At 51.9% G+C, this 15655-nt stretch overlaps 2 protein-coding genes and 1 non-coding gene across 3 annotated transcripts; 1 reads left to right on the top strand and 2 right to left on the bottom strand.

The window, feature by feature from the left end:
- Window positions 1-245: 245 nt before the first annotated feature.
- Window positions 246-6076, top strand: LOC130493562 (deoxyribonuclease gamma-like). The gene is made up of 8 exons (XM_056867350.1): window positions 246-386; window positions 688-776; window positions 2404-2490; window positions 3258-3370; window positions 3905-4017; window positions 4108-4265; window positions 5150-5246; window positions 6002-6076. Exons 1-8 carry the CDS (start codon window positions 246-248, stop codon window positions 6074-6076), a joined length of 873 nt encoding a protein of 290 aa, XP_056723328.1.
- A 1690-nt stretch (window positions 6077-7766) lies between these two features.
- RPL10 (ribosomal protein L10) lies at window positions 7767-15328 on the bottom strand. Its single transcript, XM_056867352.1, has 6 exons — window positions 15293-15328; window positions 12879-12937; window positions 11859-11966; window positions 11132-11270; window positions 9629-9791; window positions 7767-7942 (listed from the first exon to the last, which is right to left on the bottom strand). Exons 1-6 carry the CDS (start codon window positions 15313-15315, stop codon window positions 7787-7789), a joined length of 648 nt encoding a protein of 215 aa, XP_056723330.1. The 5' UTR covers window positions 15316-15328; the 3' UTR covers window positions 7767-7786.
- Window positions 10962-11095, bottom strand: LOC130493639 (small nucleolar RNA SNORA70). The gene has a single exon (XR_008934002.1). It is a non-coding gene; the product is annotated as a small nucleolar RNA SNORA70 (small nucleolar RNA).
- Window positions 15329-15655: the final 327 nt, after the last annotated feature.

Consider the following 15655-nt stretch of genomic DNA (forward strand, 5'->3'; position numbering starts at 1 on the left):
GGTGGTTCTAGAAAACCAGTAGCATCAACTGGAGGGCTGAGAGGAGCTGGGGCGGATCCGGCTGCCACGGCTCTCTCTGTCGGTGACCAGGCCGTTCTAGCCGAGCACTTTCTCTGCTGGCTCGTCAAATGCAACCACCGGCACAAAAAGCCCGGACCCTCCCCTGCCCGGCTGCTGACTCCGCAGGAAAGCCCTCTGGCCGGCATTTGCCTCCTGATCCAGGGGACATGGGGTGCGCCGGGGCTATGGCTCAAGCCGTTGCCGTCCTGCTGGTCCTGCTGGTCGCACAGCTTGCGGCCTCCACCTTCAAAATCTGCGCTTTCAACATCCGCAGCTTCGGCAAGGCTAAAGCAGCCAACCGGAAGGTCATGGGAGCCCTGGTGCAGGTGAGTCCGCGGCTGATTCACAGGGAAGGTAGGGTTGCCAGCTCCGGGTTGGGAAATACCTGGAGATTTTGGGGGGCGGAGCCTGAGGAGGGCGGGGTTTGGAGAGGGGAGGGGCTTCGATGCCATAGAGTCCAATGGCCAAAGCGGCCATTTTCTCCAGGGGAACTGATCTCTATCGAGTGGAGATCAGTTGTAATAGCAGGAGATCTCTGGCTAGAACCTGGAGGTTGGCAACCCTACACCACGGTTCCCTCCCACCCCCAGCTGCAGTCTTTGACCTTCCCGGCTCTCCCACTGCCAGATCCTCTCTCGCTGTGACATCTCGGCCGTGCAAGAGGTCCGGGACTCCAAAGGAACAGCAATCCGGATGCTGCTACGGGAGCTGAACAGGTAACAGTGGGTACTTCTAGGTCTGTTTTGGGACTGCGAGAGCAGCAGAATGAAAGAGTTGAAACGAACGCAGCACTTCAGGCTCGCTGCTGATGACGCTCCCCTAGTAGGGTTTCCAGATCCCTCTTTGCCACTGGCAGGAGGTTTTGGGGGCGGAGCCTAAGGAGGGTGGGGTTTGGGGAAGGGAGGGACTTCAACGCCATAGAGTCCAATGGCCAAAGCGGCCCTTTTCTCCAGGTGAACTGATCTCTATCGTCTGGAGATCAGTTGTAATAGCAGATCTCCAGCTAGTACCTGGAGGTTGGCAACCCTGTCCCCTAGCAACCAGACAACTAGCACGCCAAGGAGTGGGCTGATCTTTCTCCTGCGGAGATAGGCCATTTCCCCCCTGGCTGTTTGAGTTATATGGAGCTATGTTGCTCGATCTCATCAGATCTCAGAAGCTAAGCAGGGTCAGTAGTTGGATGGGAGACCACCAAGGAAGGCTCTGCAGAGGAAGGCAATGGCAAACCATGTCTGAGTCTCACTTGCCTTGAGAGTCCCTTGCTGGGGTCCCCATAAGTTGGAAGCTAAGCAGGGTCGGTACTTGGATGGGAGACCCCCAAGGAAGGCTCTGCAGAGGAAGGCAATGGCAAACCACCTCTGCTTCTCGCTTGCCTTGAGAGTCCCTTGCTGGGGTCCCCATAAGTTGGAAGCTAAGCAGGGTCGGTACTTGGATGGGAGACCCCCAAGGAAGGCTCTGCAGAGGAAGGCAGTGGCAAACCATGTCTGAGTCTCACTTGCCTTGAGAGTCCCTTGCTGGGGTCCCCATAAGTTGGAAGCTAAGCAGGGTCGGTACTTGGATGGGAGACCCCCAAGGAAGGCTCTGCAGAGGAAGGCAATGGCAAACCACCTCTGCTTCTCGCTTGCCTTGAGAGTCCCTTGCTGGGGTCCCCATAAGTTGGAAGCTAAGCAGGGTCGGTACTTGGATGGGAGACCCCCAAGGAAGGCTCTGCAGAGGAAGGCAGTGGCAAACCATGTCTGAGTCTCACTTGCCTTGAGAGTCCCTTGCTGGGGTCCCCATAAGTTGGAAGCTAAGCAGGGTCGGTACTTGGATGGGAGACCCCCAAGGAAGGCTCTGCAGAGGAAGGCAATGGCAAACCACCTCTGCTTCTCGCTTGCCTTGAGAGTCCCTTGCTGGGGTCCCCATAAGTTGGAAGCTAAGCAGGGTCGGTACTTGGATGGGAGACCCCCAAGGAAGGCTCTGCAGAGGAAGGCAGTGGCAAACCATGTCTGAGTCTCACTTGCCTTGAGAGTCCCTTGCTGGGGTCCCCATAAGTTGGAAGCTAAGCAGGGTCGGTACTTGGATGGGAGACCCCCAAGGAAGGCTCTGCAGAGGAAGGCAATGGCAAACCACCTCTGCTTCTCGCTTGCCTTGGAAGCTCCATGCTGGGGTCACCATAAGACAGCACATGCATAGATATTTGAGTTACATTTTTCCTGCCACTGATAGCAACATACCATCTTTGGGACCTCTTTGGTAACTTTGAGACAAGAGGTTGTGCTAACTTTGGGTTCTCTCCCCAGATCTAGGAGAGGCCAAGGTGGGGCGAAGGGGACATTAAGCGCTCTCTCTTCTGGTCAGCAGATATGATCCTTCCCATCGCTACGGCTGCCTGGAAAGCAAGAGGCTGGGGCGTGGAAGCTACAAGGAACAGAACGTCTTTGTCTATCGGTAACGTCCGGGGGGAGCTGGGAGCCCCCCACCACATCGGAGCTCTCTCTGCCCAATGCAGTTCTGATCCAACTAACAGACCAAATCGAAAGCCCGGAGAGGAGTTCAAGTGCTAGTCAGTTATATGGCCTGTTCTTCTGTTTGCCAGTAAATAGGGTTGCCAGCTCTAGAGTGGGAAATGCCAGGAGATTTTGGGGACGGAGCCTAAGGAGGGCGGGGTTTGGGGAGGAGAGGGACTTCAGTGCCATAGGGTCCAATTGCCAAAGCAGCCCTTTTCGCCAGGGGAACTGATTTCTATCGGCTGGAGATCAGTTGTAATAGCAGGAGATCTCCAGCTAGTACCTGGAGGCTAGCGCAGGAGCGACACAACATCAAGTTACAAGGTGCAAAAAAATTCTATTAGAAAAGTTACAAGTGGTAAATAACATCAACGCACAAACAAATTAATGCACAAACAAATTATCCAATGTGATCCTATATCTACAAAGTCCAATAGTTACTGATGTATGTATCTTCAAAGTGATAAAGCAGGAAAACGTTGCTTAGAGAGATGACATGTTTGTGCATTGATGTTATTTACCACTTGTAACTTTTCTAATAGAACTTTTTTGCACTTGATGTTGTGTCGCTCCTGTGCTAATTTCCTAACTAACTCAGTATCAGTACAGTGGTGTCTGCTTTTTCTAGTACCTGGAGGCTGGCAACCCTATCAGTAAAGGAGGGGAGGGCAATTGGTTTAGGTTCCCTGTTTTCTTTCTCCTTGACAGGAGGGATCTGGTCTCCGTCACTGACTGGTGCCAGTTTGGGGAAGAGGATTCCAGCCCCTTCGAGGCTTTTGCGAGGGGTCCCTTTGCTGCCCGCTTCCGTTCTCCAATCACAGGTGTTGCCCAATTCCCCACCACATGAGGGGTCTGAGGAATCGCCCTCCCCAGAGCCTGGAGTTCCCTGGGGAGGGTGGAGTTTAGGGAGGAGAGGGAACTGAGTAGGATATAATGACATAGATTCCCCCCTTAGCAGAGTATAATGCCATACAATCTGCTCTCTGAAGCAGCCGTTTTCTCTAGGGCAACGGATCTCTGTCGTCTGGAGATCAGTTGTAATTCCTGGAGATCTCCAGGCCTTACCCGGAGGTTGGCAACCCTGCTGCCACCTCTCCCATGACTAGGGTTGCCAGCCTCCAGGTACTAGCTGGAGATCTCCTGCTATTACAACTGATCTCCAGGCGATAGAGATCAGTTCCCCTGGAGAAAATGGCCACTTTGGCCGTTGGACTCTATGACATTGAGGTCCCTCCCATCCCCAAACCTTGCCCTCCTCAGGCTCCGTCCCCAAAATCTCCAGGTATTTCCCGACCTGGAGCTGGCAACCCTACCCACGACCTGAACCAACGGTGCTGCCTTTTCTCCAACCCCAGCCACCTCCGATTTTGTGCTGCTCCTACACCACGCCAGCCCTCGGGAAGCCGCCCGCGAACTTGACCTGCTGTTTGGAGTGTGCATGGAATTGGTGCATCGCTGGAAGACCCAGGTCTTTGGCAGGGGTTGGGGGGGGGGTGCGGGGAAAGAGGGAGCATCGTAGGGCAGAGATGGCAAAGACTCACAGCCTCCCGTTCAGCAGAACCTGATGGTGTTGGGAGACCTGAACGCTGCTGGGGCTTACATCCCTGCAAACGCCTGGGCGGGGATCCGCTTGCGCAATCACCGCGCCTTCCATTGGCTCATCGGGGATAAGGAAGACACCACCGTCAGCCACCGGACTTGCTGCGCCTACGACAGGTGTGGCCCCATCAAAGCCAGCGTGGTGTAGTGGACTCTAATCTGGAGAACTGGGTTCGATTCCCCACTCCTCCACATGAGCGGTGGACTCTAACCTAGAGAACCGGGTTCGATTCCCTATGGCAGTTTGGGGTTGTGAATAGGGTTGCTAGTGGAGTCTAATCTGGGGAACTGGGTTCGATTCCCCACTCCTCCGCATGAGTGGTGGACTCTAACCTAGAGAACCGGGTTCGATTCCCTATGGCAGCTTGGGGTTGGGAATAGGGTTGCTAGTGGAGTCTAATCTGGAGAACTGGGTTCGATTCCCCACTCCTCCACATGAGCGGTGGACTCTAACCTAGAGAACCGGGTTCAATTCCCTATGGCAGCTTGGGGTTGGGAATAGGGTTGCTAGTTCCCTCTTCACCACTGGTGGGAGATTTTTGGGGGGGAGCCTGAGGAGGGCGGGGTTTGGGGGAGGGGAGGGACTTCGATGCCATAGAGTCCAACTACCGAGGGGGGCATTTTCTCCAGGTGAACTGATCTCTATCGGCTGGAGACTAGTTGTAAAAGCAACTCTAGTGGGGAAATACCTGGCGATTTTGGGGGTGGAGTCCGAGGAGGGTAGGGTTTGGGGAGGGACCTCAGCGGGGTATAATGCCACAGATCCCACCCTCCAAAGCAGACATTTTCTCCAGGGAAACTGGCCTCTGTGGTCTGGAGATCAATTGTAATAAGGGTAGAGCTCCAGGTCCCACCTGGCAGTTGGCAATCCAACCACAGCTTGTGCCACCAGCCGGCCTAGACAGTAACCCACTCGTCTTGCTGGGGACTGAGTTCAGATCCTGCGGCTGCCCGCTTATAAGAACATAAGAAAGGCCCTACTCTTGTGTGTTCACTCTTAGGATCATCGTCCATGGGGAAGAGCTCTTCGGCGCCGTTGTGGCCCGGTCAGCCAAACCTTTCAATTTCACACACGCGCTCGGACTCTCTGAAGAAGAAGTGAGTCGGCTGGGTCACCCTCCTAAACTAATGCGAAGTCTCGGGTTGCCAGCTCTGGGCTGGGAAATTCCTGGAGATTTTGGGGGTGGAGCCTAGTGAGGGTGGGTTACAGGGGAGGGACCTCAGTGGGGTTTAATTAGGGTTGCCAACCTCCAGGTACTAGCTGGAGATCTGCTATTACAACTGATCACCAGGTGACAGAGATCAGTTCCCCTGGAGAAAATGGCCGCTTTGGCCATTGGACTCTATGGCGTTGAAGTCCCTCCCCTCCCCAAACCCCGCCCTCCTCAGGCTTCGCCCCCAAAACTCCCGCCGGTAGCGCAGCGGGACCTGGCAACCCTAGGTATAATGCTATGGAGCCAGCTTTTCAAAGCACACATTTTCTCCGGGGGAACTGATCTTTGTAACCTGGAGACCAGTTGTAATTCTGGGAGATCTCACGTGAACACACGAAGCTGCCTTATACTGAATCAGACCCTTGGTCCATCGAAGTCAGTATTGTCTACTCAGACCGGCAGCAGCTCTCCAGGGACTCAGGCAGGGGTCTTTCCCATCACCTACTTGCCGAGTCCCATTAACTGGAGATGATGGGGATTGAACCTGGGATCTTCTGCATGCCAAGCAGATGCTCTACCACTGAGTCACGTCCCCTCCCCTCCCCTGGAGGCTGGCAACCCTAATGCAGCCGCACAAACAGCAGGAACTGCAGGCAGCGAGATCTGGACCGCCAACAACCACTCCTCTCCAATCAACAGGCTCTAGAAATCAGCGACCACTACCCCGTGGAGGTGAATCTAAGGCTAGCACCAAAGGCCCAGAGGGAGCTCTGAGTCGTCAACCGTCCTTCCTTCAGAATCCTGAACATGAAGCAAGAATGAGGGGAGAACGAAGACAACCAGGCTGTCCCATCAACCAAAGACGCTTGTCTGGTGGGCAGATGAGAAGGGGCCTTTTCAGTGGCAGCCCCACAAGTATGGAAAAACCTCTTCAGGGGGGTGCGCCTGGCCCCCTCGCTTTCCATCTTTAGGCGGCAGCTCAAGACAGTTTTTATTTAGGACTGCGTTTAGTTTACTAGAAGTCTTGAGTTATGATTTTAAATTTTGAGTTTTATGTTTTTAATGAACTTTCTTTTCTGTTTTATCTGTATCGCAAGCTGCCTTGAACTCCATAAGGAAAAAAAGGTGGCTAATAAATGTTTTAAACCAATAAAATAAACCTCTCAGCTATCTCCCGCATTAGGAAATTGTGGAACTCCCTGCCCCAGGATGTGGTGATGGCTGCCAACTTGTAAGGCTTTGGAGAGGGACATGTTCATGGAGGAGAGGGCTATTCATGGCTACTAATTAAAATGAATACTCGTCATGATGCATACCTATTCTCTCCAGGAGCGTGCCTATTATATTAGGTGCTGTGGAGCGCAGGCAGGATAATGCTGCGGCTGTCTTCTTGTTTGTGGGCTTCCTAGAGGCACCTGGTTGGCCCGTGTGAACAGACTGCTGGACTGGATGGACCTTGGTCTGATCCAGCAGGGCCTTTCTTATGTTCTTATGAAGCTGGGGTCAATTGCTGACCCACACCATGTTGCTGAATTGTGGCAGATGTTTTGGGCAAATTGAGCACACCCCTTGTGGTGACGCTCCTCTAGTGCGCACAATATGCAGCCTTGCCTACCGGTAGGTGTGGTTTGGTTGCCTGCACTAACTAACAGGCAGTGGGAGAACCCTGACTGGGTCGAAGCTGGCCCCTACAAGCCTTCCTGCTTCTGGCAATGTGCAGTTCTTCCCGCTGAGCCTCAAGAACGTTTGCAAGCTGGGAAAAATGCCAAAAAGGGTAAGCAAGCTGATTAAGAACTTTGCACAACTGTTGTGAAATTCACTGCCAGAGAACCTAGTGATTGAAGCACACAACCCTTGATCATACAAGATTTGTGAATGTTACTTTCTTGGCCACAGAAACTTGGAGAGGGGGAGAAGGAAACATTTCGGAACGGCATAGGAGGCAAAGAAGGTGTCAGCAATAGAGGGGGAGAGATCAGCAGAAACAGGTCATAGGATACAAGATGCCTTGCACCATGCTTTTTACATTCAAAGACGGGGGGGAAGTAGTTGTGAATTCCCTACATTGTGCAAGGGGTTGCACTAGATGACCTTGGTGGTCCCCCTTCCAACTCTATGATTCGAAGTCACTAACGTGGCTGAAGAACAAACTGAAAACCACTAATCTACAAGTCAGAAGGTGACTTACTGTGAAATTACTTTACCCTGCAAGCCTAATCCCTTTTTGGGAATCGCTACAAGAGGCTGAAAGAATCACTACTGTGAGAAGTCTACTGGAAGAAGGGGGTTTGAATTTATGAAATGCCTTCACAGTTTTGTATGTAAGAGTGAAGCAAACCTTTTGAGACCTAAAGTAATCCCAGCACCTCACCCCAGCTTCATCAACCACACCGAAAAGGAGATCTCTGCAGTATTCTTTTTTTAATTAAACATCCTTCAAGGCAATAGCTGAGCAGGAGGGGTGCGAAGGGGTGCGCCAGCCCTTCATGCCGCATGCAGTGCACGCCACTTGTCCAAGGGCCCCCTGTTGGGGATGTATTTTACTCCACACCCATCTGGGATGAGGCGCTTCTCGGCCACCATATCCTCAAACTCGTCGGCGTTGAATTTGGTGAAGCCCCACTTTTTGGAGATGTGGATCTGGAAGAGAAAATGAGGGAAGAGATCAAACTAGGCAACAATTCTCACTCCCCAGTGCATTTTGTCAAGGACTAGACCTCATAAGAACATAAGAAAGGCCATGCCGGATCAGACCGAGGCCCATCCAGTCCAGCAGTCTGTTCACACAGGGGCCAACCAGGTGCTTCTAGGAAGCCCACAAACAAGACAACTGCAGCAGCACCATCCTGCCTGTGTTCCACAGCATCTAACAGGCCTGCTCCTTTGATCCTGGAAAGAATAGGTATGCATCATGACTAGTATCCATTTTGACTAGCAGCCATGAATACCCCTCTACCCCATGAACTCCCTTCTTAAAGTCATCACCACGGCCTGGGGCAGAGAGTTCCACAATTTAACCCATCCCCACACAAGACAGCTATACAGTTATTACTGGTGCGTCTGCAGTTAGCTCAGAGACCACATACCCAGCTCTTCCGCCTGGGGAGAGAACATTTGCAGAAACATCTGCCTAAAGCACCCCAGTTATCACAGAAACAAAAGCCACACAGTCCTACAGAACTTATGGCCCTGTTCACAAATCACTGAACGCAGCGTACACAAGATTCTTTTTTATACGTGTGATACATTCAACACATATAAAGCTGAACGCATGGTTGCAACCACTTATCCTAGTACAGGTCCTCCGTTTAACCTGTACAGCGAACACACATTTCATTTCTTAAGACTGTTATTAGTTATATCCCGCCGTTCCTCGTGGTTAAAGGTGGCTTGCAATAACAGTCAAAAACATTTTCTGTTTAAACCAAAATAGAATAGCGAACCCGAGCTCCCCCTCCCCCCCTTAAAAAGATGCCAGCCGTTCAAATCCCCTCAAAAGCAAACAAGCTTGCAGTGTCTCCGGAAGATCTCCAGGGAGGGGCCCCCTCTCACCTCTTCATGGAGCCCGGTCCACAAAGCTGGAGCCAATGGAAAAGGCCCAGGCTCTGGTCGATGCCAGACAGGCCACCTTAAATGGTGGGATGGCAAATAGAAGGCTGCCTGATTAACAAAGCTGGCGCACAGGGACATATGGAAGGAGACACGCCTCTTTCTTGGTGAACAGATGAACAGGTGTTCACTGTTAACTCGCGAACAGGGCTTGTGTGAACTTTAACCACTATTCCACATACCCATCCCACCTTCGGAGGCACCATGCTTTGTACATTCACAGAAAGATGGTGTTGTTTATAGGCACACTCATAAGAACATAAGAAAAGCCCTGCTGAATCAGACCAAGGCCCATCAGGTCCAGAAGTCTGTTCACACAGGGGTCAACAGGAAGCCCACAAGCAAGACGACTGCAGCAGCATTATCCTGCCTGTGTTCCACAGCACCTCATATAATAGGCTTTTGATCCTGTAGAGAATAGGTATGCATCATGACTAGTAGCCATTTTTACTAGTAGCCATGAATTCCTCCATGAACATGTCCACTCCCCTCTTCAAGCCTCCCAAGTTGGCAGCCGTCACCACATCCTGGGGCAGGGAGTTCCACCATTTAACTATGCTTTGGGCAAAGAAAATACTTCCTGTGATCTGTTTTGAACCTCTCGCCCTCCAGCTTCAGCAGATGACCCCCCCCCCACAGCATTCTGGCATTATGGGAGAGGAAGAAAAGCTTCTCCCTGCCCACTCTCTCCACACCATGCATGCCGAACCGCCTTACCTTTTGGCGGCCGGGGAACTTGAACTTGGCCCTGCGCAATGCCTCGATGACGTGCTCCTTGTTCTGCACCTTGGTGCGAATGGACATGATGACCTGCCCGATGTGCACGCGGGCCACAGTGCCCTGGGGCTTGCCAAAGGCCCCACGCATCCCGGTCTGGAGCCTGACAAGAAACCAAGCTGATGTTTTAGTACCATCTTTGTGGACCAGGAGATTCATGTGCCTTCCTGGCCAAGAACTCAGCTTATCTGACCCTGTTTGTTGCCATATCTGTTGGATTTGTCTGCCCCCTAGTTCTGGAATTGTGAGCCCTTGATGAACCTGGGTCCCTTCCAGAGTTCCAGTTGCTTCTCCTTCCATCGAACCTGGGGTGAGCCAGGGAATGGGATGTCCGAAAGGGCTGAAAGGAGGAAGTGTATGAGCCCCCCCCTTAATGAATTTGGGTAAAGCTTTTTTCTTGTCTTTTGTTTCAAGAGTTTTTGGAAAGTGGGTGGGACCAGTGCTTCTGACTGGCTGTGCTGATTAAAACAACGTTGTTTCACAGGCAGCAGCTGCCACCAATATTGGTTTTATTCGCTCTTACTCCTCTTTCCCAATGTGTTTCTCCTCTTCTCCCCTGCACGTGGGTTTCTTCGGAGTGGTTGGCTCCATCTCCTGTGGTAGCCATTTTATGGTAGCCCTAACCACCCATTGTCAAATTTCCAAGTTCCCACAGGCTCAAGAAGAGTTGGGTTTTTATATGCTGACTTTCTCTACCACTTAGGGCAGAATCAAACCGGCTTCTCCTCCCCACAACAGACACCCTGGGAGGTAGGTGGGGCTGAGTGTGACTAAACCAGGTCACCCAGCTCGCTTCATGTGTAGGAGCAGGGAAACAAATCCAGTTCACCAGATTAGCATCCACTGCTCATATGGAGGAGTTTCTAACAGTTCAAGCGGTTCCTCTGTGGAACAGGCTTCCTCGGGAGGTGGTGAGCTCTCCTTCCCTGGAGGTTTTTAAGCAGAGGCTAGGTGGCCATCTGTCAGCAATGCTGATTCTATGTCCTTAGGCAGATCATGAGTGGGAGGGCACCTTGGCCGTCTTCTGGGCATGGAGTAGGGGGTCACTGGGGGTGGGGAGGTAGTTTGGAATTTCCTGCATTGTGCAGGGGGTTGGACTAGATGACCCTGGTGGTCCCTTCCGACTCCACAATTCTATAAGTAGGGAATCAAACCCGGTTCTCCAGATCAGACTCCACCACTCTAAATCGCTTCACCACACTGGCTCCCTTTAGAAACCCTTGTTGTAGACAATTTACTACGGCCAGAGATGCATCTTTCCAGGACTTACTAAAGGTGTTCCCGAGGTCCCTTAAAGCACTCCATACAGAGAACGGAGCACATACACAACCAGGGGAGTTGCTGTGTGCAGCCATTGCACACCAGCCCCTGATGGCTGCAGGGGCTGGTCGGCTTAATTGACTGCACGTTTGCTACAATCCCCCACCCCTCTCCTGAGCTCACCTATCAGCTCCAGCGCATGACAACATCTTGTTGATGCGGATGACGTGGAAGGGGTGGAGGCGCACGCGGATGTGGAAGCCGTCCTTGCCGCAGCTCTTCACCATGTACTTGTTGGCACAGATGCGGGCGGCCTCGAGCGCTGTGGGGTAGAGGCAGGCAGTGTCAGTGAGGCAGAGGAGACCACTGCAGGGGGGCAGTAAGAGGGAGGGGCTGTGGCTCAGTGGTCGAGCGTCTGCTTGGCGTGCAGAAGGTCCCAGGTTCAATCCCCAGCATCTCCAGTTAATGGGTCTAGGCAAGTAGGTGATGGGAAAGGCCTCTGCCTGAGACCCTGGAGAGCCATGAAGAGGGGCCAAGGCTCAGTGGCAGAGCATCTGCTTGGCATGCAGAAGATCCCAGGTTCAATCCCCGGCATCTCCAGTTAAAGGGACTAGGCAAGTAGGTGATGAGAAAGACCTCTGCCTGAGACCCTGGAGAGCCACGAAGAGGGGCCGAGGGTCAGTGGCAGAGCATCTGCTTGGCATGCAGAAGGTCCCAGGTTCAATCCCCGGCCTCTCCAGTTAAAGGGACTAGGCAAGTAGGTGATGTGAAAGACCCCTACCTGAGACCTTGGAGAGCCGCTGCCAGTCTGAGTAGGCAATACTGACTTTGATGGACCAAGGGTCTAATTCAGTATAAGGCAGCTTCATGTGTTCAAGAGCTGGCTGCCTACCCTGCTACGGTTCCTTACCTTCAGAGGACAGCTGCTCATATTCATCGGACACCATGTGCCCACAGAGTGGGAACTCATCGACCTTGGCTTTCTTCCTACCGAGGTCAAAGATCCTGATCTTGGCATCTGGAGGAAACAAAGGGACTGGGTCAGCCACTGTTACCAAAGAACACAACCTGTAGCTGAGATGGAAGGGGAGTGTCTCAGATATCCTAAAAGAAAGGTGGGTAACCCTGCTTTTGACTCTCATCTGGCACTCCCAGCGCAAGTTAAAACTTACTCAGTTTGCTGTTTTATCTCTAAGGACACTTGGCCGCTATTATAAAAGGACATATAAAGGGATGCTCTAGGCTGATCCTGCATTGAGCAAGGGGTTGGACTAGATAGCCTGTATGGACCCTTCAAAGCCTATGATTCTATACACTGGTCAGGGATGCTCTAGGCTGATCCTGCATTGAGCAGAAGATTAGACTAGGTGGCCTGTATGGCCCCTTCCATCTCTAGGAATCTATGACACAAGGACACCACAAGCAGCTGTGCTTGTAACTAAAAGTGAAGCGGGTGGCCATTGCAGCTGAGTTATCACTAGGGTTGCCAACTGCGGCTTGGGAAGTACCCGGAGATCTGGGGAGGGCAGAATTTGGGAAGGGGAGTGAGCTCATCAGGTATGTGATTCCAAAGAGTTGGCCCTCCCAAGCAGCTATTCCCTCCAGGAGAACTGATCTCTGCAGCTTGGAGATCAGTTGTAGTTCCAGGAGAACTCCAGGCCACACCTGGAGGTTGGCAACCCTACTTATCAGGCAGTCCTCGCATAACTATTTAGGACAGTTTCTACCCACTTTTCTCCATAGAATACTGACCCAAAGGAGCTTAAAATGTACAGAACACACAAACGTGCAAAATTAGCCAATTTCACAATTACTACTACTAGACTAAATCTTTAGTTTGTTGTTTTATCTCTAAGAAAGGAAACCTATGTGCAATGCGTATTAAGGGAGGAGATAGAACCTCCACAACTCGAGTTACTGCCTTACTTACCAGGAACACCCCTGCAGAAACGGGACTTTGGGTAGGGCTTGTTCTTGCAGTATCGGTAACTAGGGAAAAAAACAGTTGGGGATCATGAGAAGGCATTTTAACCGCAGTCACTACAATAAAAAATTTCAAATAGGTCAGAACTCACACTGCTATCTAGTGCAAAACCCAAAACGGGGGTGTCGAACTCAATTGTTACAAGGGCCGGATATGACATAAATGTCACTTGATTGGGCCAGGCTAGGCCTTGCTAGCCCAGATTGGGGGGTAGGATGGAGATGGCTGTCTCGCAGGGCGGATAAGAGTTCTCAAGGGGCCAGATCCAGCCCTCAGGCCTTATGTTTGACACCCCTGATCTAAAACCTCAGAGAAGCAAATAACTACTATGTTCGCTCTTTAAAGGAAGCCACGCTAAAAAAAGAAGAAGCAAAAAGTGAGTAATCCATATACTTTTCTTTCAATGCGGGGAACAGAAGGGAAATGGCTAGTTACTTCATCCAGTGCCAGTCGAATCCACTGCAGCCTCTTTTACCCATTCCAGAGCCAATTCACTGTACAGCAGATTGTATTTACCACCTTTGAGCAGAAGGTTGAACTAGAAGGCCCGTATGGACCCTTCCAGTTCTATGATTCTACGGGTAGGGATTCTAGCTCTTTAATCTACTGGTGTTTGACATGCTCTATTAAAGATGCCCCACAGAAAAAAAACAGTTTCTCTTGGGACAGCAGCCTGACAAAAAGACTGAGAATCTCAAGGGTCCCTGTAAGGAAGCAATTAGACCAAGGCATTATTCACAACTTCTGCAGCTCACGGAGCCAGCACTATCTTGCATTGAGCAGAGGGTTGGACTAGATGGCCTGTATGGCCCCTTTCAACTCTAGGATTCTATGTATATTTTTGAAGGGTAAAATAATACACACGATACAGCAGCATGGTGGAACAGATGGTTTCAAAGCCCTGTTTGGTCTCTTCACAAAAGAACCTGTAAGGTGATTCCTGGCAATAGGCCGCTGAACTGATCCTGCAAGTTTTTTTGGATGGGGGGAGGAGATATTTATTTATTTTATTTATTTTTTTGATTTATAACCCACCCTTTTCAGTGAGCTGGCTCAGGGAGGGTAATATCATTTTAAAAACAGCACCAATATATATCCAAAATAAAACCAACAATAAAATTCTAAAACCTAACGTGATGGCGCATCAAGACTAAAAGAAAACTGTAGGGAACCACGAAGGTGACAACCCTTCATAATGTGTAGTTCCCATTCAAGGGAAGGAAGGGGAGGCCAGTAAGATGGTATAAATAATATGAGCGATTATAAGCGGCTGTCCTCAATTATAGGCCTGGTGGAAAAGCTCTGTCTTGCAGGCCCTGCGGGAAACTTTCAAATCCCGCAGGGCCCTGATGTTACTAGGCAGAGCATTCCACCAGGTCCTCTTGTTGAGGACAGCCGCACGCTCCTAGGGCCAGGGGCCAAAAGTAGATGTTCATCGGACGATCTTAGGGCCCTTTGGGGGAGGTATACCAGGAGAGGCGGTCCTGAAGATACGAGATAAAAAAACTATGCAAGTTTTACTAAGTTCCAACATATAACTTTTAAAAGGTAGCCCGTGAGATGCCACAAGGCTGAATGAGTAAAACCAAACAGTGGAACTGACTTCCAGCAAGTGTGCTGATGGCTTTCAAAGGGGATTGGGCAGATTTATGGAGAATAGGTCCATCAGTGGCTATTACCCTGTGTTCTTAGGGCATGAATTTTAGCCCAAAAGTGAGGAACCTGAAAAATAGCGGAGATCCTTAACACACCCATAAGAACATAAAGAAGGCCGAGCTGGATCAGACCAAGGACCATCAAGTCCAGCAGTCTGTTCACGCAAGGGAATCCCGCCCATTAGGTTCCAAATCACCTAATATCACAGGCACGCTCCCCTGATCCCGGAGAGAATAGGTGTGCAGTATGACTAGTATGCTATGCAGAGGAAGGCACTGGCAAACCACCTCTGTTAGTCTCGTGCCATGAAAACCCCAAAAAGGGGTCGCCGTAAGTCGGCTGCGACTTGACGGCACTTTACACACACACATGACTAGTATCCATTTTTTTACTAGCAGCCTCCCCTTCACGACAGCGTGGCGCCTCAAGAGTTGTTAAGCTCACGGAAGCAGCAGGCCCGATCGACCACGTCAGTACACTGCCTCTGGCTATGGAGGCTCCATTGGGGCCGACCGTCGCCAGGACATGCGTTCACGGGCCCGGCCCCCACGACCTCACCCCACTGGGCGCCGAGGGCAAGGCGCAGGCACGGGCTCCCGCTCAAGACCAGCGTTCAAGGGCCGCCCAGCGACTCCCTCCCCATCCCACGGGCAGCCAGGCCGGCTCTCCTCGCTCCGGCCTGTCGCCGCCCTAGAGACGCTCACCAGCGCGCGGGTCGGCGGCCCATGGCTGCGGGTCCTAAAGGGGAGAGAGACAGACAAGAGAGACAAGGTCAATGGCGGGTCCGGGAGGAGGCAATGGAGGCCCGGGCCGGGCCGAGGCCTACTCCCCCCCCCCCCATCCACGCCACAGGCCGGAGCCGCGCGGCCGCCATCTCACCTCGCCGAGCGGAAAGAGAGCGGAGGGGCGCCTGCGCGCTGCTTATCAATGGCGCCGCTCTAGGAGGACTAGGATCATCGATGTCGAGCCGGAAGAGGGGGAGGGGAAAAATGTGGAGACAGGGAATGGATCGACGGAGGGAGATACGGACGGACCTTCCGGCTGTCGCTTTGAGCATGGGGAAGGGT

The sequence above is a fragment of the Euleptes europaea genome, chromosome 1, assembly GCF_029931775.1.
Source record: "Euleptes europaea isolate rEulEur1 chromosome 1, rEulEur1.hap1, whole genome shotgun sequence".
NCBI lineage: Eukaryota > Metazoa > Chordata > Lepidosauria > Squamata > Sphaerodactylidae > Euleptes > Euleptes europaea.

Excerpts from the sequence above, each read along its gene's own strand:
- LOC130493562 (XM_056867350.1), top strand. The coding sequence starts at position 246 with ATGGCTCAAGCCGTTGCCGTCCTGCTGGTCCTGCTGGTCGCACAGCTT. Across the intron at positions 387-687 it reads TCATGGGAGCCCTGGTGCAG|ATCCTCTCTCGCTGTGACAT; the intron begins GTGAGTCCGCGG and ends TCCCACTGCCAG. Across the intron at positions 4,018-4,107 it reads TGCATCGCTGGAAGACCCAG|AACCTGATGGTGTTGGGAGA; the intron begins GTCTTTGGCAGG and ends CCCGTTCAGCAG.
- RPL10 (XM_056867352.1), bottom strand. The coding sequence starts at position 15,315 with ATGGGCCGCCGACCCGCGCGCTG. Across the intron at positions 11,967-12,878 it reads TTTCTGCAGGGGTGTTCCTG|ATGCCAAGATCAGGATCTTT; the intron begins GTAAGTAAGGCA and ends TGTTTCCTCCAG. Across the intron at positions 11,271-11,858 it reads TGAGCAGCTGTCCTCTGAAG|CGCTCGAGGCCGCCCGCATC; the intron begins GTAAGGAACCGT and ends TCTACCCCACAG.